This window comes from Esox lucius, chromosome 7 (genome assembly GCF_011004845.1).
Source record: "Esox lucius isolate fEsoLuc1 chromosome 7, fEsoLuc1.pri, whole genome shotgun sequence".
Classification (NCBI taxonomy): domain Eukaryota; kingdom Metazoa; phylum Chordata; class Actinopteri; order Esociformes; family Esocidae; genus Esox; species Esox lucius.
Window position 1 is genome coordinate 23,660,318 of NC_047575.1, and position 27,110 is coordinate 23,687,427.

Genomic DNA, 27,110 nt, shown 5'->3' on the forward strand with positions numbered 1-27,110 from the left:
ATAATGTATGAGCAACTTTAAAAGATAACTGTCTCCTGCATAGCCAAAGAAGGATTGTCAGAAACAACAGTTGGATCCCATAGTTTTGAGAAGTAGGCCAAACATTAGATAGACATTATGTCTGGCTAGAGGATATATTCCCTTAGAGACATTAAATACACAGTATGTATGGTTAAGGACAAGTTCTCTTAGAAACATTAGATAGACATTTTGTCTGGGTACAGGACGAAGGTCAAAGGCTAAAGGTAGAAGGCTAAAGCTATGTCCCAATCTCACTCTTCCATGTAGAGCCCAATAGGAAGTCAAAGCAGAAACCAAAAGTGAATTGACTTACCTTCTCGTTGTATTTGAACTTGACATAAAACCAACTGGACTTAATCATCCTGCCTCCCTCTGCTGGCCCTGGCTGACTCAGTGTGCCGACGGGAAGGGAACAATTTAAATCAAACAGCAATGCGCCAAAAGGTCACAGGTACAAAGCAGTCAAAGCAGCAGTTTCTTCTTTCTATTACTTGTGTTGTTCTCTATGGTCTTTGCGTGGTCCGGGTTCACTCCCTCTTCCTCTAGTCCTCTGTGACTGTCCTCTACGCTGGCTCCCGTCTCTCCCTTTCTCTCTCTGGTGTGATGTGTGTGGTGTGTGTGTCTGTGTGGCGCAGCAGGCTACGCAGTCTCACAGTAGTTCTCCTCAGATGGACTTCAGCTGTGTGTTCATCAACAGTGGTATATTGCAGTACGAACAGTGTCCTGTACTGGGCTCTAACTACACACTACTGTACCAACCGCCTCCTCTCTATGTACTGACCAAACCCTTCTCTCTCTTCGCTTGCCTCCCTCTCTCTCCTCTCTCACCCAACTCTCTCACACACACACACACTCCACCTCTCCCTCTTTGTCCCCTTACCCTCTCAATCTTCCCTCAAAATTCAATGTCATTTTTCTCTCTTTGGCTCTCTCTTTCAGAGCTCCTGACCTCATTCAAACACTTTCTTGATATAAAGTAAGTCTACAGTATATGATATGGAAAATAAAAAAAAAAAATGCCAATGCCATTGTAGTGTATGTGACCACACCTCACAACTAATACTTTGTGGAAGCATTTTGCTTGGATTACAGCAGTAGGTTTGTTTGGATAGGTCTCTGTAACGTGGGTTGTAATTGTGTTCAGTTCTAACCAGTGATGTTCCAAATCATGTAAAAAGATAATTTACCACCACCTGACATCAACTGAGGTGATGAAATTGTCTCTTCCTATACGATTTCCTGGAAGGTGTATTGGTTGCAAACTGCAGAGATTGCCATGGTCCCCAAGGGGCACCCCTTTTTGGCTCACAAGCAACATTTTTACATCCAGTGATCAAAAATGTTGATCTTTAAAGAATTTGCAGGATTTTTTTTGGAAGGAACTGGGATCTCCCTATGTATTACAAACATCATATTCTCCACAAAAGCCATTTCTCACAAAAAAGAACATCCAATCTATATACACTACCATTCAAAAGTTTGGGGTCACTTAGAAATGTCCTTGTTTTTGAAAGAAAGGCAATTTTTTTGTCCATTAAAATAAAATGAAATGGAGCATCCCAGAATCACCTCTGTTTTGTGGGTACTATGTGAGGACGATGTCAGTTGAGGACTTGTGAGGTGTCTGTTTCTCCATCTAGACAATAATGTTTTTGTCCTCTTATTCAGTTGTACGCCTGGGCCTCCAACTACTCTTTCTGTTCAGGTTAGAGCCTGTTTGCACAGTTCTGTGAAGGGTGTAGTACACAATGTTGTACAAGATCTTCTGTTTCTTGGCCATTTCTTGCATGGAATAGCTTTCATCTCTGACAGGTTTCAAAAGAAAAGAATAGACTGACAAGTACCAGAAGTTATTTGAAAGGCCAGTATAAATGTTTCTTTAATCAGCAAAACAGTTTTCAGCTGTGCCAACATAATTGAAAAAGGGTTTTCTGACTATCATATAGCCTTTTATAATGAAAAACCCGGATTAGCAAACACAGCATGCCATTGGAACACAAGACAGATTTTTGCTGATTATGGGCCTTTGTACACATATAGATATTCCATAAAAAATCTGCCGTTTCCAGTTACAATAGTAATTTACAACATTAAAAATGTCGACACTGTATTTCTGACGGCAGAATATCCCCTCACACAATTAGACTGACATTCACCTCTTCTGCAATGAAAAGTGGGATAAAATTGTCAAATCGAGATGTACAGTACTAGTTATTTTTTATTATTATTACTGAGAAAGAATTAACCATTTGTTTACTCTTAAATATTGTTGGTTATGTGATTATAACTTTTCTTAATTGCACTACCAGGGGAAAAGTAATTTAACAACTTTGTTGACAGCACGGAACAAATTCAAATCCTTAGATAGTAAGCAGAGCCCATAGAGATTTTGAGCCTTTGTCAGTGACAAATGTGTTTTTTGGAGCCCTAACAAGTTTGATTATTTAAGTCTATGTAACATTTCCTAACTAAAGATTAGCTAATATATAGTTACTTTAGTGGCTCAGCCAGTTGGCAACGAGTGCTGCCCAAAGAGATAAAAGCGTACAGTCCATAACGCAGAAATTCCAATCATAAAAGCTCAACTGCATTCAGATAGGCCATGATTCTGCTAGTGATATGATATTATTTGTATATTCTGTCATATGCTTAACGCTATTGACTTACAGCTAAAAATGCAAGTTTAAACCAAATCTGATGACATAAAAATGTTATTCATAGCCAAGGGAAAACTGCAACTATACTTCCTGAGGAGACTCAAGAAGTTTGGCATGTCTGCAAAAACTCTCGCCAACTTCTACAGGTGCACCATTGAGAGCGTCCTCTCAGGCTGCGTTACTGCCTGGTACAGCAGTCGCTCCGATTGCAAGTCCCTGCAGAAGGTGGTGAAGTCTGCGGAGCACGTCATCAGCTGCCATTTCCCTAAATGCAAGGCATCTACAATACACAATGTCTTAGGAAAGCATGGAACATCATCAAAAACTACAACCACCAATGCTACAATCTATTCACACCGCTACTGCCGTCTGGTAGACGCTACCGAAGCATCGGAGCACACACTTCCAGACTCCGTTTTTTCCCCTCAGGCCATAAGGCTCCTCAACCAGCAACAATGATCTATGATCATACTGATCACACATGAACATTCCAAATGCTCTGATGTCTTTCTATGTACATTTAATGTACATTGGAATATTATTTTGTATGTACCACTCATAGGCATATTACACTCAAATATATATATTATTCAATACTTCTACCCATTTCATCCATTCATATTTTCCATCCTACTCTCTTTAAAATTGCTGCTAGTTTACATTTCTATTTATATTATTGCTATATTTTTGCTTTACATATTTCTTAATTCTTATTACGTAGATATGTGCCATGTCACAAGAATCTCACTGTTCAGAATGATGCTGTGTTATTCGGTGCATTTGATAAATAAACTCTGAACTTGATATTACATCCACACACACACATTATATACATGTTTAATGAGTGGAGGACTCGAGATGTGACTTATTATTTTCAATTAATACACACGTATTGTCTTGGTCAGCAATTTTCTGCCACACTAGCTTTTGCTGCTGATACTGTATTGCTTTTTTCTTGAATATATACTCATATTCTGCACGTGCATTCATTAATATATTTAACTAAACTGGGGAGAAGTACGGGCTCCGAGACCTTTTTCTCCTGTTGCCATGATGAACCTGTTCTGAAACCGTGAACTGAGTTTGACAGCTCAGAGTCAGTCAACCCAGACTTGTGGTTTCAACTCAGTATGTTAACCCTGCTTTCTGAAACACCCCCCATGTTAATGGCACAGCAAAATGTAATACCTGCAGTAAAAAAGATTTTGCACAAGGGAGGAAGCGCTTCCAGTATGATGAAGCATTTACTTCTACGCAACGTGAATTTGATGGAAAGCAACGTATTTGATGTGTTTCCGTCTACCTGTTCCAGCCACAATAACGTCCCAGATACAGCTAGCAGTAGCATCGTCTCACTCAGGTACCTATAACACAGTAGGGCTGTCAATCTTCCTCTGTAATGCTATTGGAATTTCATTCCTTAGCTATAGCTAACGTGAGCATACTATACTAACGTACATGGACACCAAGCTAGCTAGTTTACTATAATAAACATCATAATTATTATTACTATAGCTAGTTAGTTTACTATAATAAACATCATAATTATTATTATATGTAACCTACCAACTGGTTTGTGGGTAAATTTATGACATACAAAGCTTGCTTGTAATTTATTTCTTTTAAACTAGAAAGCCTGCTTATCAAATTAGTGATCATCACTAAAAGAAAGTTTTTTTTGTATAAATGAAGGGAAAAATAAACCTTCCTGGATCCTGTCACCGTTGACTGGTTATAGCCTAAATGTGCAAAGAATAAAAGTTAGGCAAATTTTGGGATATGTTGTATTTATTCTCTCCCAAAAATATTGGAATCGGAACCGAGATTTGTAGATTCGAAATAGGAATCAATGAAACTGAAATGACACCCAAGCCTAATTCCTACATTTTGAAGAAAAAAAAAGGTTCCTCTACTAAACAGTATGCCATCTTCAAACACGGTATAAGCATTTCCTCAGCTGGCTAATGCTTTCCAGCTATAATAGTGTTCTCTATACTGTAAGTTGAAAAGAACAAGAGGTCTAAACATGGCCACGTACACAGAGTTCAGACTGGGCCAGCAGGCCACCCTGCCTATGTTTACAATGACACTCTCCCTAGTAGCGCATGAACGCACACACACACACACACACACACACACACACTCCTGCTTGTACATATAATTATGCCATCAGGGACACTGGTGTTAAATGTCTGCCAGTTGTAATCGCATCCTTAATCCCAGGAGAAGTATCCAAATTTGGCGACTCAACTAGTAACAGTAACAACTCTGTTGGAAGGCAATCCTTCCATCACTAAACAGAGGTGCAAACATTATTATTACCCAGAATAGAAAAGGCTTTGTTGAGTTATAATCCATGCAAAACCAAAGAGGCAAACTTGGGACATGCCTGGAAAGTGAGAGTTTACATATTATTGTACATAATGTATTGTACATAATGCTGATGCTGTTTCAAGTTCACAGGTATAAAGTTAAACATAAATGTCAATGTAGTAAAGAAAAGGATAACAATGTGTTACATGTTACAGCAATAAGAACACTCAGACCCAAAATGTGGGTTCACTTGGGAAAATTCCCCCTCCAGGCTCCAAGAGTTCAAGACAAATTCATCTTCAAGGGACTAATTTTCTCTCCAGACTGCAAAAAACACAAACAAACAAAGTGTAAACAGTTGAGCACCATACGGTTTGGGTTCTATTTCAAGGACTCCACAGTAAACCCTTGTCAGGTGGGCTTAGCTCACCGCTGGGGATGTTTTAAACACAGTAAATTACAAACTGTACATTTAAGATGGTTGGGGGGGGGGGGGGGCCGGAACCCCTCAGGCAGTATTGTGCTCCTCATCCGGGTCCTGTATCGTCCACAGGGAATTCACAGGACATGTAATGCTTACTGACAGTCTGCCTGCCTTCTTCCCTGTCTGTCTGCCTGCCCTCTTCCCTGTCTGTCTGTCTGCCTGCCCTCTTCCCTGTCTGTCTGCCTGCCTTCTTCCCTGTCTGTCTGCCTGCCCTCTTCCCTGTCTGTCTGCCTGCCTTCTTCCCTGTCTGTCCGCTTCCTTTCCACAGACATGCACACGCCTGGCTATACGGCCATCAGGCAGCACTGTTTCTGAATCACACAGGACCCATTCCATCCACAGCCTGGTGTGCATTAGTAATAGTGCAGGGCATGATACACACACACACGCACACACATTTAAGACAGGCTCTAGAGAGAGAAAAAACAGAGCATGGACCCTGCTGTTAGAGTGTGTTAGTGCGCGTGGGAGTAATGAGCATCTGCTGTAGCAATCAAAATGTTATCTAATGCCGCTTCTGGAATCTAACTTCAAAATTAAACACAGCATGTAATAAGATCATATCGCTAAAATTGAATTTAGGGGAGTAGAATCATGTAAGGACGAACAGAACATTGTTTATGAATGGCTCAGTGCTCTGCACACCACACTGCTCCCTGGTGGGCCTTGAGATGAGCAAATGCTTTCTGAGAACAGTCTAAACCTTGTAGTATTACACATTTCTGTGGTATGACAAGTGTTTTCTTAGAACACTATAAACCTGATAGGATTCTGCATTTGGAAGCCATGAAAAGTGTTTTCTTTCTCATCCGTTCCCTATTAAATACCTTCATCCCAGAGGGCTGAACAGAGGAACCAAACCAAGGAGGTGCTTGACAGGCAGAGGAAAAAGGGCCCAAGCTGCCAGCCTCATCGTGCATATAATTCCCAGCGGAACACCCTGATTCTCCTGGGTGGACTGAGTGTGTGTGTGTGTGTGTGTGTGTGTGTGAGACCCGAGACTGACGGCATGGGTTTTCTAACAGGAAGATACAGCAACCATCCTCACGTTCACCAGCCCAGATGTTCCAGAGTCAACCTCTACAAACCTTGACCACTGGGTCTAATTGCCCGCTAAACATGCTGTCCTCCCGTGTACCAAGGAAAAAAACCGTCTCCAACCCAAAACCCCTCATGCACAAATTTCCCCTTCACTTCACTAAATGCATTTACTGGTTCCTTTAATCTTTTAAGCTCTCTGTGGAGTAATGCAGCAGTAGTCTATCAAAAGTAACACAGCCCCTTACATAACCAAGCTGGGGAGAAGAGGAAGAGAACAGGGAAAAGAGGGGGATAAAGGAAATATACGGTGCAACTGATTCCTTTTTCCTCCTCTGCTCCGCGGTTTTACCTGGCTTGGGGATGGTTCAAGGAATTACAGAAAGATTCACAGACTTGAGTGGGGAATCATACTGAATCATTGTAAGTGACTGTGGAACACATTTTAAGGATGTCTTAAGCCCTACTCTTGCCTGTTCTCCTTCTGTCACCAAAGGAGCTCTTCTAATGTAGCTGTGCCCACAGGGAGGTGTGGTCCCTTGTGGCACGGACGGACAGGGCAATATTGATGACTTGGTCACATTCATTTTTCTTCTATCCTCAGGCTCTCTCAACTACGCACAGATATTAGTAGACCCTCTCTGATGGCAGGGGGCAAATTTAGTTGCCTCTAGGAACCAACATTTGTCGTAAATGCTGGCTGAGGGTCCTATTCTGGGTCAAACCAGTTCAGGGCGGGTAACTAACACAGTGGAGCGTCGCTTAACAGGAAGGAGACAACCAAACACAAATCACTAGAAAACTGTCTCTGACTACCGTAGATCAACAGATCATAACTGTGTTTCTCTGCGTTTAGTAGAAGTGTACCATTACTGTTCCTCTTACATCAATGCTATCGGTGAAGCTCATTTCGAGAGGGGTCGAATAAAGAAGCGATAGGGGTCGAATAAAGACCGAATGCCCTTAACTGCCCTGAGCTTGACTGTGTTCCGCTGTGCCACCCCTGGCTGTGAGATGACAGGCATTTCTCCTGACTCCTTTCAGATGGGCAGCGGAGCAGAGGGCCATGGCATGAGGCCAGCATCCCTCCTACCTCCCTGACAGTGAGCAGACAGCGTAGACTGGTGCTCTCTCCCCTCTCCACTGACATCTGATTGAGCGACAAGATGACTGAAAGACACTGATGATCAGGGCCGTCCCCAGGGAACCTGAGATTCACATTATTATGATTAGTGGACCCTGCCATGTCATGGGCCCCCGTGAATCACAGCCACCTTTCCCCGCATTAGATACGCCCCTTTTGGCAGCATCTGTAACTGTGTGTTTGTGCAGTTGTGGCATAATATACTCACATCAGAAAAGCACAGCGTTTATTCTTTAGCCGCTCCTGGGTTCTTTTTGATGTTTTGTCCCGCTGGAAGCCCCACACCTTTTACTGAGACCCAGTGTCTGGACACTTAAGTTTGAACATCGCACATCAAAATGCCTTTAGAACAGCGATGCCTTTCACACTTTCAAGTGACCCAGAAACTAGGCATTGGCTTAATATGCGGGAAAATTTATCCAGTTCATGTTTAGGTGAGTGGGCAAGACACTGTTGTATTGGAGCTGTAGAGATGTTACATTCTGCTCCTCTTCTGACATAACAGACCCATAGCTGAGAAAACAACCCCCCCCCAGAACTTTACATTCACTTAAACCAAAACCAGTCTTTTTTGGCCTATAACATCATCACGTTTCAATAAATTACATTTACAGGGCTGGCTCCAAAGAAAGACAGTTATGTCTCGTACCTGGTACCCCACACACAGGGGCTCATTGATGCCCTAAACAGGTCCAAAGGGACCTTAGAGACTAAGGCACTGACAGCCGCTTCCTGGAGAACAGAGATCCCACCCTGGACCTGACTCTGGGCTCCACTACCCAGACCCTGCCTCCAAGCAGAATCAGCCAGGAGAGCGAGAGACAGGGGAACAGTGACACGCCTTTCATTTGGAACAAATTCCTTAACACAAGGCAGCAGGAGACTTAGACGAGGGGGGTTGGAGAGCAGGGAGGAAAAGATACCAGGGGAACAATCCCACGTTCCAGTGACTTTCAGGCTCATGCTAGAGCTGGTGCCAACCCCCTGACGCTCCAGCTCTCCTTCCTTACAGCTTCGCACGCATACCTATCCTCTGCTGGACAAAGGGGGACTGGGAGGGAACGGGGAAATGGACGGCCCACAGGCCCAGCTGCAGCTCATTCCACCGTTGCCTTTGTGAGCGAGGATCAGATAAAAAGCAGAGAAGAGAGATAAACTCACTGTAATTGTTCAAAGGTTAGCTTGGGGGGAGTGGCGAGACAGGAAGGAGCAGAGCGAGGGTGGAGGAGAGATGAGAGGAGAAGGAGAGAGCGTACCAATGCTGTGGGCCAACATCGTATCTGTGCGTGTGCACTGAGGATCCGGATCAAGTAGTATGCAAATCATCGCCAGCAGAGAGAGAGGGGCGAGAGACGGAGACATCTACAGATGAAGAGAGGAGAGAGACGGAGACATCTACAGATGAAGAGAGGAGAGAGACGGAGACATCTACAGATGAAGAGAGGAGAGAGACGGAGACATCTACAGATGAAGAGGGGCGAGAGACGGAGACATCTACAGATGAAGAGAGGAGAGAGACGGAGACATCTACAGATGAAGAGAGGAGAGAGACGGAGACATCTACAGATGAAGAGAGGGGCGAGAGACGGAGACATCTACAGATGAAGAGAGGGGCGAGAGACGGAGACATCTACAGATGAAGAGAGGAGAGAGACGGAGACATCTACAGATGAAGAGGGGCGAGAGACGGAGACATCTACAGATGAAGAGAGGGGCGAGAGACGGAGACATCTACAGATGAAGAGAGGGGCGAGAGACGGAGACATCTACAGATGAAGAGAGGAGAGAGACGGAGACATCTACAGATGAAGAGGGGCGAGAGACGGAGACATCTACAGATGAAGAGGGGCGAGAGACGGATACATCTACAGATGAAGAGGGGCGAGAGACGGATACATCTACAGATGAAGAGAGGAGAGAGACGGAGACATCTACAGATGAAGGGAGGAGAGAGACGGAGACATCTACAGATGAAGAGAGGAGAGAGACGGAGACATCTACAGATGAAGAGAGGAGAGAGACGGAGACATCTACAGATGAAGAGAGGAGAGAGACGGAGACATCTACAGATGAAGAGAGGAGAGAGACGGAGACATCTACAGATGAAGAGGAGAGAGACGGAGACATCTACAGATGAAGAGAGGAGAGAGACGGAGACATCTACAGATGAAGAGAGGAGAGAGACGGAGACATCTACAGATGAAGAGAGGGGCGAGAGACGGAGACATCTACAGATGAAGAGAGGAGAAAGACGGAGACATCTACAGATGAAGAGAGGGGCGAGAGACGGAGACATCTACAGATGAAGAGAGGAGAGAGACGGAGACATCTACAGATGAAGAGAGGAGAGAGACGGAGAAAAGTCAGTGAGTCGTTCTGCCTGTGCCATATACCAGACCTGGGATAGTAGACAGCACCTGCAGCAGGGAAATGGAGCTCGGGCAGTATAATTGGGGCCTTGTTTACGAAACATTTTGTCCATACTCAATTTTAAATATAACCCATCGGATTATTGCATTCACTTAGCACATAGTATAGTAACTATAGGGCTCCAAACTGCGACTAAAATGGTCACATTTGCGACCAAATATATTTATTTGCGAGTGAAATTTCTGTCAAGGTCGCCATTGGCGACAATACAAATGTACTCCCTTTGATTGTAAAATTTGCATCCTACGTGCTTGTTTTATAACCAGTAGCCCATCGCTTTATTTGTTTTGTTAACGTCATTCATTTGTACATAGTCTGGCCCCCTTCCACTATGGTGAAAACTAAAAATGTTCTTGACCGACCGCCAAGCCTCATTAGCCGGTTGAAACCGGTTAACCGATTAGTTTATTTGAAATTTGAAAGTCTGATGAGGAGAGACATGCACACAACAGGGTGAATAAAAGTAAGTGCATTGTTATGTGGCTCTTAAAACAATTATTTGGCGCCTGTTTTTTTCCAATGGCTCCTTAATAGATTTTTTTGTTTGGAGCCCTGAGTAAATAAAACTATAGCTGGTTCTAAAATAGGTTAGTGCTTATTACCAACTTGGAAAACACAAGTCCTTTCTTTCTCAGGAATATCAAAGTATTCCACAGAACTGGTAACACCTATCTTCCCTTAATATTGATAGGTTAGAATGCATCTTTCACAGGTTCCGTTTTACAAATAAAAAGAAAAAAAACACACAAAAAACACAAATTTCTCAGATACAAAGTATTATACAGTATAGATCATGGGGTGGAAACAGAATAATATTCTAACGATTTAGTTTTGATTGGAAACTCTTTTTTGTTCCACTGTTCTGAGATGCAAAATATAGTACCAGTTTATATTAATTTTGAAAATATTTTTTTTTACCTATTCATTTTATTTTTACATATCTTATTATATCACTCAAATAGAACTAGAGACAGAGCAGCTTGCAGTGGAGTGGGGTTACTAGCTAGTTGTTTACATGCTTGTTTTATAGACAGAGAGCCAGACGTGTGAGGGAGAGAGGGATGGGGTGGACAGAAAGGACAGTTGGCCTTGAAGATCATTTTATTGTAACCCTATGGCCGATATTGGCCAAGAAGCTTGTAAAGAAGCTGATTACCTACATGGGGATGGCCTGTATGGTGAAAGTAAGGTTAACAACTATTACTCTCAGCAAGCTGTGCTAGCTGACTCATATAGCTTTAAAGGAGTTTCTAAAAGCATGAGCTAAACTGAGCTAAAATATTCTAAAGCAAATGGTCTGGACAATATGCCTGCCTGGTTTGTAAGAGTTGCAGCTGAACATATTCCACCTTGCAATACCCATAACATTAATCTCTCTATCAAGCAAGGGAGTGTTCCAAATTAATTAAAACTTGCCAGGGTTGTACATTACACAAAAAAGGCAGTAAGGTTGACAGAGGTAATTATACCACGCTGTCTATCCTGGAGAAAAGTACATTATGAGCAAATTGACAAGTACATAATGGCATAATTATTATTTGAAGTATGTTTATTGTTTTTAACCGACAATATTAGGAAGGAGATAATGGAGAAGCTATGTGGCATGTTGCCTCTGGACATTCAGAAAAGCCTTGGTAGATCATATAGGCTACTGCTCTACAAGCTAAGGAGCCTTGGTTTTAATACCATGACAGGTAAGTGGGTGAGCCATATGTCAGGATGGCATCATTGAGTCAATAAGAGTAGCCAATAATAGCGGGATGTTTGCTATGTAGTTCAGCAGGCTTTAACAACACGGTTGGCGACACAGCAATTAAAGCCAAAGACAGAGTAAGTTACCTAAGCTGCCTTTCGGACAGGTGGGGAGGACATGGGAAAGAAAGTTATTGGCACTGTTAACCACTGTCTTGGTAAGATACCATTTTAAGAGTTCTACTGGTCAGAACACTTGTTTTGATATACATAGCAGTGATAGAGTAGAATAAATCCTTACACACACACCAGACCCACAACCGAATGTGGCAGAATGTTAAGGCTCCAAACACAATTTAAACCCACCACGAAGATCAGTAAAATATATTTGATTCAAACATTGCTGAATGTTACAGAAAAATCAATCCAGGTTTTAACTCGTCATTGCCTAAATCAGGAAAGTGCTCTGTTTGGCCCGGTTACACAGTAGCTGGCTCCAAACTTAAGCCTACTCATCCTGACCAGACTGATATCCATGTAGCGTTTAAATGTCAGCTCGCCGCATCAGGCGGCCATTATGTGCCACGCTAAAGAAAGCCTATATTAAAGTTAATTAGCAGACACACATCAAATTGGCAACTTTTAAGTTGAAACCAAAACAGAAATAACCATAAGCCATTATTTGTCTACCCTGGTGGGGACTGGAAACCTCAGAAACCTTTAAAAAAATATATAATTCTTAACTGTACATAAAATTAATTTCCTATAAAGTTCAGTATATGTTTGAATAAAGTTGAAATTCATTTTAATGTCAGGATTCTGTCCTCATTCTCTGCATCATGGATTTTATAGGGCTCCAGTGTGTGTGAATGCGTGTGCGTGTGTGTGTGTCTTGGAGCAAACACATGAATTTCTCTAGGGATTAAGCACAGTCTGTTGAGCAAATCTATCTAAGCCAAGAACACATTTCCTACAAATAATCATAATTGGAGTCATAGGAGGATTTTCAAGTCCAAATAAGTGGCAATGACACACCAAAGCCCACACAGGAAGACAACACTTAACCCACTACACAGACAGATTTTTCATTTCACACTCAAGCAAACAGGATAAGGGAGAGTCTTATGGACATTAGATTTGCATGCAAAATCACAACTTGTCTCACAGAATGGACACACCAGCAGCAACCCTACCTGTACCCAGACAATGGGTAAGATCAAATGTTATACTATATTTCATCCATTTGACAAGTCTTAATGTAAAGAGTGAGAAAATGTTACCCCCAAAACTGGACTTTGGTATTTGTATGTTGGAGAAATACAGCTAATATGTAGTTTTTTTTGTGTTACATAAGATGGAAAAGTTTTCTGGGAAACATTGGATGGGACATGGGAACATTTTAGGAAAACATCATACAGATGAAAAGGCTTGCCTGAAACTTTCAAAGGCTGTGATACATTGTTGCTTTAGAGAAGATAATTGACGGTTGTGGATGTTTTACTCTCTGTTATAGATGTTACAGAGTCTGAAACTGACATTCAAATACTGGAGATTTTCTGCATTAAATATATTATATTATATTACACATTTGTTATAATATGAAATGTTTTGAAAGGTCAGTAGAAGACATAGTAACTGATACAGTACATAACTGGTAGTGTGTTGCTCAGTTAGTAGAGCTTAGTGCTTGTAATGCCAGGATTTTGGTTTTGATTCACACAGGGGGACAGTATGAGGAAGTATAAAATTGCATGCACTCACTGTGGTTTGCATTCTTGAGAAGTTGTACAAGTATGTTCTATGAGAGAAACCAATGACTTGATTAGACCAAGAGGTTAGGACTTAAAAAGTCCAGAAATAGGGCTGTCAATTTTTTTTTTTATGTAATAAAGAAAACTGTAGAGGTGGGCAGCTGTTGACCTCAACTGGGGATGTCGTCGGGCGGTGGAAGGAGTACTTCGAGGATCTCCTCAATCCCGCCGTCACGTCTTCCATTGAGGAAGCAGAGGATGAGGGCTCAGAGGTGGACTCGTCCATCACCCGGGCTGAAGTCACAGAGGTGGTTAAGAAACTCCTCGGTGGCAAGGCACCGGGGGTGGATGAGATCCGCCCTGAGTACCTCAAGTCTCTGGATGTTGTGGGGCTGTCTTGGCTGACACGCCTGTGCAACATCGCGTGGCAGTCGGGGACAGTGCCTCTGGGATGGCAGACCGGGGTGGTGGTCCCTCTTTTTAAGAAGGGGGACCAGAGGGTGTGTTCCAACTATAGGGGGATCACACTTCTCAGCCTCCCCGGGAAAGTCTATGCCAGGGTTCTGGAGAGGAGAATACGGCCGATAGTAGAACCTCGGATTCAGGAGGAACAGTGTGGTTTTCGTCCAGGCCGTGGAACACTGGACCAGCTCTATACCCTCTACAGGGTGATGGAGGGTTCATGGGAGTTTGCCCAACCAATCCACATGTGTTTTGTGGATTTGGAGAAGGCATTTGACTGTGTCCCTCGTGGCATCCTGTGGAGGGTGCTTCGGGAATATGGGGTCCTGGGTCCTTTACTAAGGGCTGTCAGGTCCCTGTACGACCGAAGCAGGAGCTTGGTCTGCATTGCCGGCAGTAAGTCAGACTTGTTCCCTGTGCATGTTGGACTCCGGCAGGGCTGCCCTTTGTCACCGGTTCTGTTCGTAATTTTTATGGACAGAATTTCTAGGCGGATCACATTTTTGGGGACCACACGATTTCGTCTCTGCTCTTTGCGGATGATGTTGTCGTGTTGGCCCCTTCAAGCCAGGACCTTCAGCATGCACTTGGACGGTTTGCAGCCAAGTGTGAAGCGGTGGGGATGAAAATCAGTACCTCCAAATCCGAGGCCATGGTCCTCAGTCGGAAAAGGGTGGCTTGCCCACTTCAGGTTGTTGTAGAGTGCCTGCCTCAAGTGGAGGAGTTTAAGTATCTAGGGGTCCTGTTTACGAGTGAGGGAAGGAAGGAACGGGAGATTGACAGACGGATCGGTGCAGCTTCTGCAGTAATGCGGTTGATGTATCGGTCTGTCGTGGTGAAGAAAGAGCTGAGCCGCAAGGCGAAGCTCTCGATTTACCGGTCAATCTACGTTCCTACTCTCACCTATGGTCATGGGCTTTGGGTCATGACCGAAAGGACAAGATCCCGGATACAGGCGGCCGAAATGAGCTTTCTCCGCAGGGTGGCTGGGCGATCCCTTAGAGATAGGGTGAGAAGCTCGGTCACCCGGGAGGAGCTCAGAGTAGAACCGCTGCTCCTCCACATCGAGAGGGGTCAGCTGAGGTGGCTTGGGCATCTGTTTCGGATGCCTCCGGAATGCCTTCCTGGGAAGGTGTTCCGGTCCCGTCCCACCGGGAGGAGACCCCGGGTAAGACCTAGGACACGCTGGAGGGACTATGTCTCCCGGCTGGCCTGGGAACGCCTCGGTGTCCCCCCGGAAGAGCTGGAGGAAGTGTCTGGGGAGAGGGAAGTCTGGGCATCCCTGCTTAGACTGCTGCCCCCGCGACCCGGCCCCGGATAAGCGGAAGAAGATGGTATGGTATGGTAATAAAGAAAACTGCAACATTTGCAATGATTAATCATAATAAATCACGAGTGAACAAAACTGATGAATTGATGAAGCACTCTAACTTTATCCTCAATATCAATTTCTATTTGACATTAAATTGATGCATTTTTTAGAGATGTAATGATAGAAAATGATCAGTAGTGTTTGGTATTCACTCCACTATCAAAAACAATTCCAATATGAACCACTATTGGTTCCTATTAATAAAGACTCCATAGACCTCATTGCGGACTTGAGATTGGGAGCGCTTGTCCTGACCCACTCTCCAGACACTGAGAAATAAATCAGCTTAACACAGATCTTAATGACCTCAGTGTAATAACTTCTGATTCCAGGGCAAAAAAGGACACATCCATTCTGTTGGCCATTACCACAACCCACACAGGGCCTGTTAGAGTGGGCAGAAGCACCATTAAAACCCTCAAACATTATCTTTAAAATATAGACTCCATCACATTACCAGGCTCCTTAGCAATAGGCATCACATTACAGCACACTGGTCCAGGCCAAATCGTCTCCTAGCCAGGGCTGCTGAGGGCTATTGATCTAACCCGTACATGTGTAGCATTGACAGGGTGAATGTATCAGGAGAGGGGGAGATAGAGGCAGGAGAGTGGGCCCGCAGGCTGTGTGGAGAAGAGGAGAACCCGAGGGGGAGAATGAAAGGAGAGCAGGTGCTGTACATGCCCTCTGAGTGCCGGCTTTTGATAACTCCCAGATCAGTCGGTTATTCTCTCTCTCTCTATCTCTATCACACACACACACAGACACACAGACACACACACACACACACACACACACACACACACACACACACACACACAGACACGTTTCCTATCTTTGACCAGAAAACCAGAAATCCATGTAATCCTAACTTCAACCTAAATAACCTAACCTTTATGCCTAAACGTAACCTATGCCTAACGCATAAAACCTAACCTGCGCCTTCACCTAAAAATGCTTACCTCAGATGATTGAAATCATTTGATAGAAAGATTCTTACATACAATTATTTCAATATGTTTAACAGGTCAAAAACATAAAACAAGTTCTTGTACCCTCATGAAATAGTGTAAAAAATATATATATTTTCTGCATCACTGGCATGCTGTTCCAAAGGACAGAACCACAGTGGCTAAAAGCGGCCTCACCATTCGGGCAGCTAAAGTGTCAGTTCCAGTAGATCTAAGGCAATATCCAGGCACATATCTAAAAAGCGTGTCAAACAGGAATTCAGTTACAAGGCCATGAAGTGTGTTAAAAATCTATAAAGTAAATCTGCCATTGATTTGAAAATTAATAGCCAGCCAATGCAGCAACTTTTAAAACAGATGTTGTGTTCTTTCTTTAGGTCTTTGTTAGAACATGTGCTGCTGCATTCTGAATTTTTGCCACTCGATCATGTTTTTGAGTAAGACCGCACAAGAGGAATTGTCAATAGTCAAGTATGCTTATGATAAACATATGCACTGGTCTTGTAGTGTTGGCCTGCCTGAGAAAACTCAGTTTCATCCTTGTTTTAATTAGAAGACGAATTAATACAAAGCTTTCTGATGATTCTGCCAAGGGCCAATACAAATGTAACAGTATAATAAAAAAATATCAAAATTAAACCCTGAGGGACCACACATATGATCTCTATTTTGTTTTGCGTATGGTCGCCCAGAGTAACAAAAAGGTGTCGGCCAGTCAGAAGATTACTTGGGTGGAAGATTACTCACATTTTCCCCATGCTTTTTTCTCGTTGCAGTCTAAGCCTGGGATCTACATGTTAGATGGAGGTTTGAACAGTAGTACTGTCACCCTAAGGAACAGGCTGACTATGTAGTTTGGTAGTATAGTGGGTCCTATAGTTTGAATGTAAACCATCCCTTTAAAAAAGCTGATCGTTCACAAATTGAATTCACATTGTCACAGAATAGGGTGTGGGATAATTACCTTTTCTCTGGTGGTCTTGAGGATTTGTAGACATCCCACAGTCTGTGGAATGTCCTTTAAGCCCAAAATGGAGGATGTGCTCATATCCAGTACTTAGACGCCACGGTGACAGGGAACGTTTGTGGGCTCACGCACCTGACACTAAATTAAAATTGGTCAACATCCATAACGGTCAACGCTGTCGAGCCGGGGGAGGGGAGGCGTCATGGAGGGGTGTTGAGACGCTCGGAGCTGTTGGATATTCACAGAACCAAGTCTAATGGAAGCGGGAGCAGCATTTGGAGCAGTCTGGATCTTGAATGCTGGTTCCATTGCTGCCACTGCTGAATAGCTGAGGTGGAACAGTTTTGGCCTGGCCATAAAGGTTGGCGGTTTTAATGGCATCTAGACATTCGTTAGCATCTTTTAGAAGGGTAGTTCATGCAGCTCCTTGTTGTCTAGGTGAATTTAGGTAATCCAGTCGTTTAAATTGCAAATCGCTTTGCACTTCTCAGAGAAATAAAGCATAAAATAAACATACTGCATTTCTTGGATTACATTACCCTTATCGTCTTAAAATGTGTTAAAAGGCAAGTGATTCAGTTTCAAGGCAGTATATAATGATTGAACCATGAGCCGTTGGCTGCTCTTTGTTCAAAGGCTACAGTAAGAATAATACATTATAACACTATCCTGGTGCCTGGATGGTAAGGCTATTATATGGAGAAGAGAGATATGCTGTATTACAGAGAGAGAAAAAGATATAGAGAGACACAGGGTGTGTGTTCCACTACTAGAACTGGTGAAAATTGACTGCCTGCATGGTAATCAACATTCCATCTCCACAGGCATGTCCTTTAGCTAGCAGCAGAGGGTGCCAAAACATCACTTAACTGCCACCCACACTACAGTAACATACCTGACATTCCACTGAGCTCAAAGTCCAATTTACTTTCTAAAAACAGCATACATCAGTTCACTGCTGCTGTTGTACTTGTAGTCCGGAATCGAAAAAACTATTATTTCATATTTCCTGGACGAATGTCTATTTTGGCTGATTCTGGGCGTATGAGAATGCTTGCTGAGGGATCTCTTGTCTTTGACATTGTATAGTGCAGCTTTAGATAAATAAACACACATGTACCTTGTACTTCATATCAATTCATGTCTATGGAAAAATCCATGAAAACGTAATAACAGCTGATAATGTGCATCTATGTGCTTTAGTTTTAATTGATACTGTACTCTGCGTATATGAACGCCCACTGTTCCTCTGTGCAGCTCAACTATTAGTCTACCTCTGCAAGGTTAGAGCTGTGATCAATATTTCATTTGGGCATTCTCTGCTCAAGAGCCCTCCATGTCTGGCTGCAGCTGAGGGAAGAGGTTGAGGAGCTTTAGATATAGGTCACAGTGTGTGTTAACTCCTCTGCTGAATCAAGGGACCCCAAATCAGCGCTAGTGAAATATTATTTAAGAAGGTCCATTTGGACCTCTCCCCCCCCCCCAAGTTTCTAAGAATTTACTGAAGAATTTACTGAAGTCACGGTTATAAAGGGAAAAAAAGGAATGGAGTGCATTGAGTGAGAAGGGATGGGGAGGGGCAATCAGAAAAGAACAGTTCTTCTTGCTATAGAAATTATTTATATTATATTGATTATACATATATATATTATGTATTATATGTATAATACATTTATATGTATAAATGTTGCCAATATTTGCCATCAAACTACACGCGACAGCATATAATTACATTTTTAGAAATGTGTGCAAATGTATTGAAAATGAAAATCTTAAATATCTAATGTACAATGTATTCAGACCTTTTGCCAAAACACAGCTGAGCACAGATGAATCCCTTTTCTTTTGATGATCCTTGAGAAGTTTCGAAGTTTGATTTTTAAGATATTCATTACTGTTAAAGTAACGTGTCGATATCAGCAACTGAAAACCGTTCAGACAATAAAAAGTGGTGCATCAAACATAGCTCTACCCTTTCAGACAAGAGAATTCTGCTCCAGCAAAGCATGCTCAGTATTGTTTCCCTGACAACTATAACTGTTTGCGGATTCATGTGGTACATTTTGTTTCTTATTCCATTTGGTTACGGAAGGTTAGCAAGATGCATTATATTATTACAAAATATCATGATATCAATAAACCGTAATGTACTTTTTTGATTGAGAGAGAAAGAGGTCCGCACCCAGGCTGCAGACAGATTGGCTTTCCTAATGCAGTTCGAGATCAATTGATTGACAGCTCTGGTCGCATAGTGATTAATGTTATTCCCGGTACAGAGGCTGCATTTCTTTGCAGACTATGGAAAAGCCACTACAGAAGAAAACCATCTTCAGAGAAGATAATGTGATGGCATTTGAAAAGCCACGGTGTATCCTTACAGATGGACAACTATGTTGTAACCAAAGTGATTCTGAGGTGCCACAGTACGTGAAGGATATTAGAGTGGCCATTTGGTTCTTGGTCACCTCTTTGACCAAGGCCTTTCTTTGGTGTTTCCAAACCTCTTCCATTTTCCAGTGATGGAGCTCCTAGCACTGTGTTCCTAGGAACTTTCAATGCTTTAGCAATTTTTATAACTGGCTTGGTCCACTATAGGAAATCACTCCTCATTCAAAGAATTCCAGCATGACTGTCAATCTTCGGGTTACGCGCTAAAAACAGAAACATTTGTACTTTTTATCAGACATATTAGAAAAATAAATCTGTAAAGCTCTGGAAAAAATTAAGAGACCACTGCAAAATGATCAGTTTCTCTGGTTTTACTATTCATAGGTAGGTGTAAAATTAAACAGTTTTGTTTTATTCCATAAACTACTGACAACATTACTCCCAAATTCCAAATAAAAATATTGTAATTTAGAGTATTTATTTGTAGAAAATAACAACTGGTCAAAACAACCAAAAAAATAGGCATTGTTTTCAGACCTCAAATAACGCAAAGAAAACAAATTATTATTCATTTTTCAACAACGAAATACTAATGTTCTAACTTAGTAAGAGTTCAGAAATCAGTATTTGGTGGAATAACCCTGATTTTTAATCACAGCTTTCATGCGTCTTGGCATGCTCTCCCCCAGTCTGTCACATTGCTGTTGGGTGACTTTATGCCACTCCTGGCACAGAAATTCAAGTAGCTCGGCTTAGTTTGATGGCTTGTGACCATCCATCTTCCCCTTGATCAAATTCCAGAGGTTTTCAATGGGGTACAGGTCTGGAGATTGGGCTGGCCATGACAGGGTCTTGATCTGGTGGTCCTCCATCCACACCTTGATTGACCTGGCTGTGTGGCATGGAGCATTGTTCTACTGGAAAAAACAATTCTCAGAGTAGGGGAACATTGTCAGAGCAGAAGGAAGCAGGTGTTCTTCAAGGATAACCTTGTACTTGGCTTGATTCATGCATCCTTCACAAAGACAAATCTGGCCGATTCCAGCCTTGCTAAAGCTTCCCCAGATCATCACCAAGCCTCCACCAAATTTCAAAGTGGGCGCGAGACACTGTGGCTTGTAGGCCTCTCCAGATCTTCGTCTAACCATTATACGACCAGGTGTGGGGCAAAGCTGAAAATGTGACTAGTCAGAGAAGATGACCTTACTCCATTCCTCTACGGTCCAATTCATATGGTCTTTTGCCAACTTCAGGCTGGCTTTTCTTTGCTTATCATTGATGAAGGGCTTTTTTCTAGCTTTGCACGACTCCAGTCCTGCCCCTAGGAGCCGGTTTTGAACCGTCCTCGCCGTGCACTTCACCACAGCTGCTGTTTGCCATTCTTTATGTAGGTCACTTGATGTCATCCTACGGTTGTTGAGTGACATTCAAATGAGTTGACAGTCATCTCGGTCAGTGGACAGTCGTTTTTGCCCTCTGCCTGTCTGTAGTTTGTTTTCTCCAATGTCTGTTGCTTGACTTTGTTCTTATGAACCAAGACATTTTCAGAATGGAAGCAACCTGACGCTCACTGTATCCATCTGCCAGTAAAGCCAGAACTGAACCCTTCTTTTCCTCACTAAAAGATTTTCTGTCATGCTGAATAGTTATTTATTTATTCAAATTACCTTTGAGGTACTACTTGCACAGTTTTTGCCATCCAGCTGGTCCTATTGCAAGAGGATAGCAGTGTTTATTATACTTTTCCTTGTTCAATTAGATTTGGTTCAGGTAATCACATAATCAGTACCTCATTAAGTAAAATGAGGTGTGCCTGTGTTGGAATTTAACAGACACTGGAATGGAATGGTTGCCATAAATGTAGAGATGCTGACTTAAAAATAATTAGGAGTGGTATCTTCATTATTTCCAGTGCAGAATATATATATATATATATATATATATATATATATATATATATATATATATATATATATATATATAATACAAGTGGTTATGTTAAATGCTACATAGTACTGTGATATGAGATCTTATTTTGGATTCCTGCCTAAACTCATAATAAATAATGAATGTGTCTGCCAAATGACAAAAATACATGTATTACTTTCAATTATCCTGAGAGCGAATAGCTGGTTGCTGTTAAAGTAAAATTGAATCAATACAATAAATAGTTGTGCCATATGTGTAGAGTTATTATCTGTATGGATTTGCAATGGTGAGGCAGGGAACCCCACTGAATTCCTCACGACTGTAGACACATACAGTATGACATGAGGTTCCCTGCAAACAACATTTGGTGATTGGTGGTCATTACAGGACATCCCTGGAATGTGAGGAGGTTGATAGATTCCGTGTTGATATATGTTGGATCCTCTTCCAGGGGTCAGTAACCCACACGTGATCCCTTCCCCCTCGCAAAATCCAGTTCCCCTTGGTTGGGTTCCCTCAGGATTGGTCTATAACTAAGTGTATATGCATATGGCTTGTAGCATGGTGGTTGGTGATTGGGATTGAAGCACCACACTGCAGACAAAGTGACACAGCCGAAAGCTCCTCACAGCACATGTCAAATCCTGCGTGAATAGATTAGCAGTAATCTGGTAACAACAGTGACAAACAGAAACAGACACAACAACAGCACCGCACAAATCAACACATTAACAAGATGAATTTAAACAACACAGTGTGAGTGGGTGTGTATTCATAGTAACACTAAATAAACAAGTGACATTCAGCATAGCCTACAATACAGTACCCCCCCCCTCCCACATATCAACCAGGATAGTCTAAAAGCATTTGTCTTGACATAAAATATCACTGTGGTATTATTATTCATAGCGACATGAACTGCTGTGAACTGATATGTTAACTAAAGATTACATTACAGTCAATTAGCTGGGAGCAGACACACAGCAGTGATACAGCAGTCAGGACATCAGAGGACATGCCTGAACACAAGTCACATCCTCCTCTCGCAATTATTACACTCAATTTAATGTGTTAGACTGCAGCTACTTCCCATCCCCATTACAGTGGGATATGATCATGGGAAATGATAGACAAATCAGTGAAATCTAGAGAATTCTGAGCGGGGAAACCGGAGTGGGAGGTGGGTGGAAGGCTATCTCGTTATCAAAGCAGCAGAATGAGCAGAACAGGAATGGAGGAGGATATTGACTATCCAGGCTGTTTTTCTCTCTCTTCATTAGGGAACAGGGTTTTGTGTATCTGATGATGAAAAGCTAACTGTGATAAGAGGTCTCTTGGAACTGCTCAACACAGCAGTAACCAGCTATCAGAATATTTCACTTTTCCCATTTTAACTGGCCAGAGAATTCTCTAGGAGTGGTTATATGCCTTCCAATCCCTCACCCCCACCCCCATCAACATACACATACACACACACACACATACACACAGAAGTGGACCCCAACGTTCACAACTTGGCAGACAGGCTGTTCATTGGCAGCCGCTGTGTTGTTGGCTGGATATCGTCTGTGGTCTGGACTTGTTCTATGTACTGGGCTGTGCATTTGGCTGTGTAGGGAGCCGTATGTCTGGCAGGTTAATCTGGATCAGCCCAGAACCAAACTGGGTAGAGGGACTGGGCATGTTGAATGAAAGTTAGTGAACTATTGTCATCCCAAAGTGATAAAGGGTCTCTTGGGGCACTTCTAACACACAGACACAGGGAAGTGTAATTCATTGTTGGTCTAAATAATTATTAGGCAATTTGTAACAAATCCATTATTCCAGAAGAGAACAACATTATGATTATTGTGATTATTGAGAACAGTTCAAGATAAGGAGGTAATAAAAGGTATTAAGGGGAGTTAAGCAGTTTGTTGCAGGCTATGAGGAACTAGAGTTTTAAATAGAAAGTAAAAACACATAAAAAAAAGTAACACCGTAAACACTTTAAACCACTAGCTTGGTGTTGGCTTATTTATTATCGTTGAAGTCTTAATTTCTTTAAGCAAAAGCATTTGAATGTGAGCCGAACAAGATGAAAAGTTATCATCCAAGAGTTTTAAAGTTTTGAAAATGACTATTTTCAATGAATAAACTGACTCCAATATAAATTACTGGCTATAAAATTAGTAACTTGGTGGGTGTCCCTTTGGTTGATGCTTGGCAATGTGGGTGGATTGATTTCCAGCATGACTGTAAATAGGATAGGGCCACAGTGTCGCCGGACCCCCCTGTCTCAGTCCCAAGGTCTTACGCTGCTATATTATTGTACTGGGGGAGTAGGGTCTGTTCACCTTCTCCACTTAGTTCTCCTTCTCCACTATAAATCCTTGTTGATATGAGGAATGCATATTCAGAATTTTCCCAGTCTCCTCCCGTTTTGAACTGAGGGCATGAGGTCTTGGCCCACATCTGCAGAGTACCTGGACCCGTTGCTGTCCCTGTCCAGAGTCCTCCTGGTTGTGTTGCAGATCGAAACGATGCCTGACGATTTCAGCTGCCACTGTGCTGACACCTCCCCTTACCTTGTGTTTTCCCTTTCCTTGTCCATCAGGTCATGCTTCCGACCTGGACTAAGTTTAAACAGACTCTAGACTCAGCCCACACACATTTATTAATTATTACAGTTGTAATTTTAATACGTTCACCTGCCACAGCCAGAAGAGGACTGGTCACCCTTCTGAGCCTGGGTCCTCTCTAGGTTTCTTCCAAAATGTTGGCATTCTTAGGGAGTTTTTCCTAGCCACTGAAATTCAACACAACTGTTGTTTGCTCCTTGGGGATTAAGGCCAGGTGTTTTGTGACAACTGCTGAATAAATACATTTGACTGATGGGATTGATTGATTAACTGGCTTTATTAGGATGTCTTTGCTATTAGTTACTGGCTATTCTATGAAAACTGTCTTTACTAGTTTTCATAGAACTGGATTCACCAAGAAAACTGTCTTTTCTATAAGCTATTGGATTTACAATATATTTCTGGTTTTACTATGAGTAACTGGCTTTACGTTGTCCTGGCTTTACTACTGTGTGGCACAGGCAGGAGGTAGCAGATGTTCAACTTCCACCATGCACTGAACTTCAATGCCATTCCCTAACATTACTGGCAGTATTCAAATAAACATATGGATATAAATCTACAGTAAGCATGATGCACTTTGTTATGGTTAAGAAGTTGGCGGTTCTGGTTAGAGAAGGCAATGCCTCATGGTGTTAACCATGTCAATTCTCATGTTTTATTAATCTATGTATATTATATGTGAAATTTTCTTAATAAAATTGTCTCTATGCATCCCTCAAACTGAAGAATTTCATTGAATAACATAAGTAGGCTGAGCCCTGAATGCTGATTGGCTTACAGCTGTGGTAAAGTAACAACAACGAAAAAAGATTTGTTATTGATCACAAATAAATTGGTAGTACAGGAATTCTGTTGAAAAAATGTATGGGTGAATTAATATTTTTTATACTTAAAGTAAGTATATTTAAAGTATAACAAAAAGAATAAAACAATAAATTCATATAAAAATAAGAAAAAATGATTAGAGTAAAGAAGGGCGCCCTATTACCCCTGTCCTCAGACCAAAAATATCCTCTGCTTTCTCTCCTCCCGGCTAAAACTAAGGACGTTTGAGAGGATCTCAAATATTCCACAACAACAGCTGTGTAGGTAAAAGCACAGGGCAAAACTATAAAGCATTGCCCCCTTTTCATTAAGCAACTTCTCACACGAAGAAGAGGAATACAGGAATATCCTATGTAATGGTTTTAGAATAATGTAATTTGGTTTTAGAATAGTGTAATCAGGTTTTAGTGTTATCTGTGTAAAATCTTGAATTGTATAAAACAGTGTCAGGAGTTGAAGATGTATTCCACGCGATCCCAGTAGTCTTTATGAAGATTTTAGTGTCTAGTTCCTATGTATCATAGAAACAGGATTGTTCTGCTTGATTTGGTGCATATTCCGAAGCACCAACCCAACAGAAGCTACAATATCTAGTATCTGTATCTATCTGAAAATGTTATTTCTGGGAAGGTCATGCTTTCTCCACAGCAATTCAAAGGAGGTAAAGACTCCTGTCTATAGATTTCCTATGGTATAATTCCATTGCAAAAAGCTAATTGTCAAGGTAAGACTGGGGAAGGGAAGGGTTTCCTGCTGTAAGAGCAGAAATAACATACTGGTAAGGTGAAAATTACCTTTTATTTGCATCCAGATATGGATGTGTAATGGGATTAAGTGATTTCTGCAGAGTGACAAGAGACAATAACACAATAAAACCTATAGGAAATGGATGGCATCCTAATGCTAGGATAGCTGGAGGAAGCGAGAGCGTTTCTTATAATTCACATGGTAATCTATATAGACCAGCGTCTTCCTACTATTTAATGGTTGATTTGATGGTTTCTTGTTTTTCAAGCAGAGGGATCTCTGCATTTAGGAAATCAGAATTACATCCCTCAAGAAAGATTCATAATTTTAAAGGTTTTGGGTATGCTTTAGCCAGAAATCTGTAAGGTTTGCTATTGAGGAAGAATGTACCAAATTCAGCATAGAATCTATTCAGTGTTTCCCCTACTTTATGTTCCAACAGTAAAGGGGGGGGGGGGGTTACGGGCCAACATGCCAACATCAATGACACAAATGACACGACGCGTGAAATGCTACAATTTAATGTACTGCAGAATTGTCCTCCCATAACGTTTCAATGCAGACTTTTATTGTGAAGGCAAAATGTGAAAACCAGAGGTCTTATTGTTGTTCCTGAATTTCTAATGTTTCTAGCATGATGCTAATCCATTGTGGACGATTGTAGCTATCGAGTTGTGTAGCTAGCTAGCTTCTTACCTTTGGTTGTCGCTCAGAAGACGGCTACCTTCTTTATATCAATGTGACAGCCAATTACTGACAGTTCAAGACAAACATGGCGTGCACAGGCACAGCCAGTTACGTTTCTCTGACCTCACACGCTAGCTGGATACTACAAACGTCGAGTGCAGGACGTTGTTGCTCTGCTCTGATGCCTGTGCGATAGTAATCTGTGCTCAGCTTGGGGAAGAAAAAAATAATACATACAAATATTATTATTTTCTGTGGCGGCGCTTCACAATTTAGCAGTAGTGAGCCGCCACTGTTATTACAATAAGAGGGAAACACTGCTATTGTAATTGTATCTTAGAGTGGATATATGTTTTGTGTTTCTCCATAGTTTGATGACAACCATTATTCCAATATTGTAACAACCATTGTCCCTATCTTCCACATGAAATGCTATGGTGCAGCCCTTTAGACAAGCTTTAAGTATTAAAGCACTTAAATTGGAACTACACAATAGGGATATTGACAGTTGTTGACATTGTCAAAGTAATGGTTATTTTCTTCTCTGAACCCGGACATAATCCAAAATCTCCCTACACTGTGCAACTACATATATTCAGCAATAATCA

General features: G+C 41.9%; 1 protein-coding gene across 12 annotated transcripts in view; it reads right to left on the reverse strand.

The window, feature by feature from the left end:
• Window positions 1-27,110, reverse strand: part of auts2a (activator of transcription and developmental regulator AUTS2 a) — a 447,079-nt gene that overhangs the window by 275,890 nt on the left and 144,079 nt on the right. The window contains exon 1 of one of the 12 annotated variants that reach the window (XM_020048510.3): window positions 335-778. The exons of the other annotated variants lie outside the window; for them this stretch is intronic. Coding sequence (XP_019904069.2) covers window positions 335-382 — 48 coding nt within the window. The 5' untranslated portion in view covers window positions 383-778. Of the gene's footprint in view, window positions 1-334; window positions 779-27,110 lie in introns of those variants that run through there. 12 annotated transcript variants of the gene reach the window in all.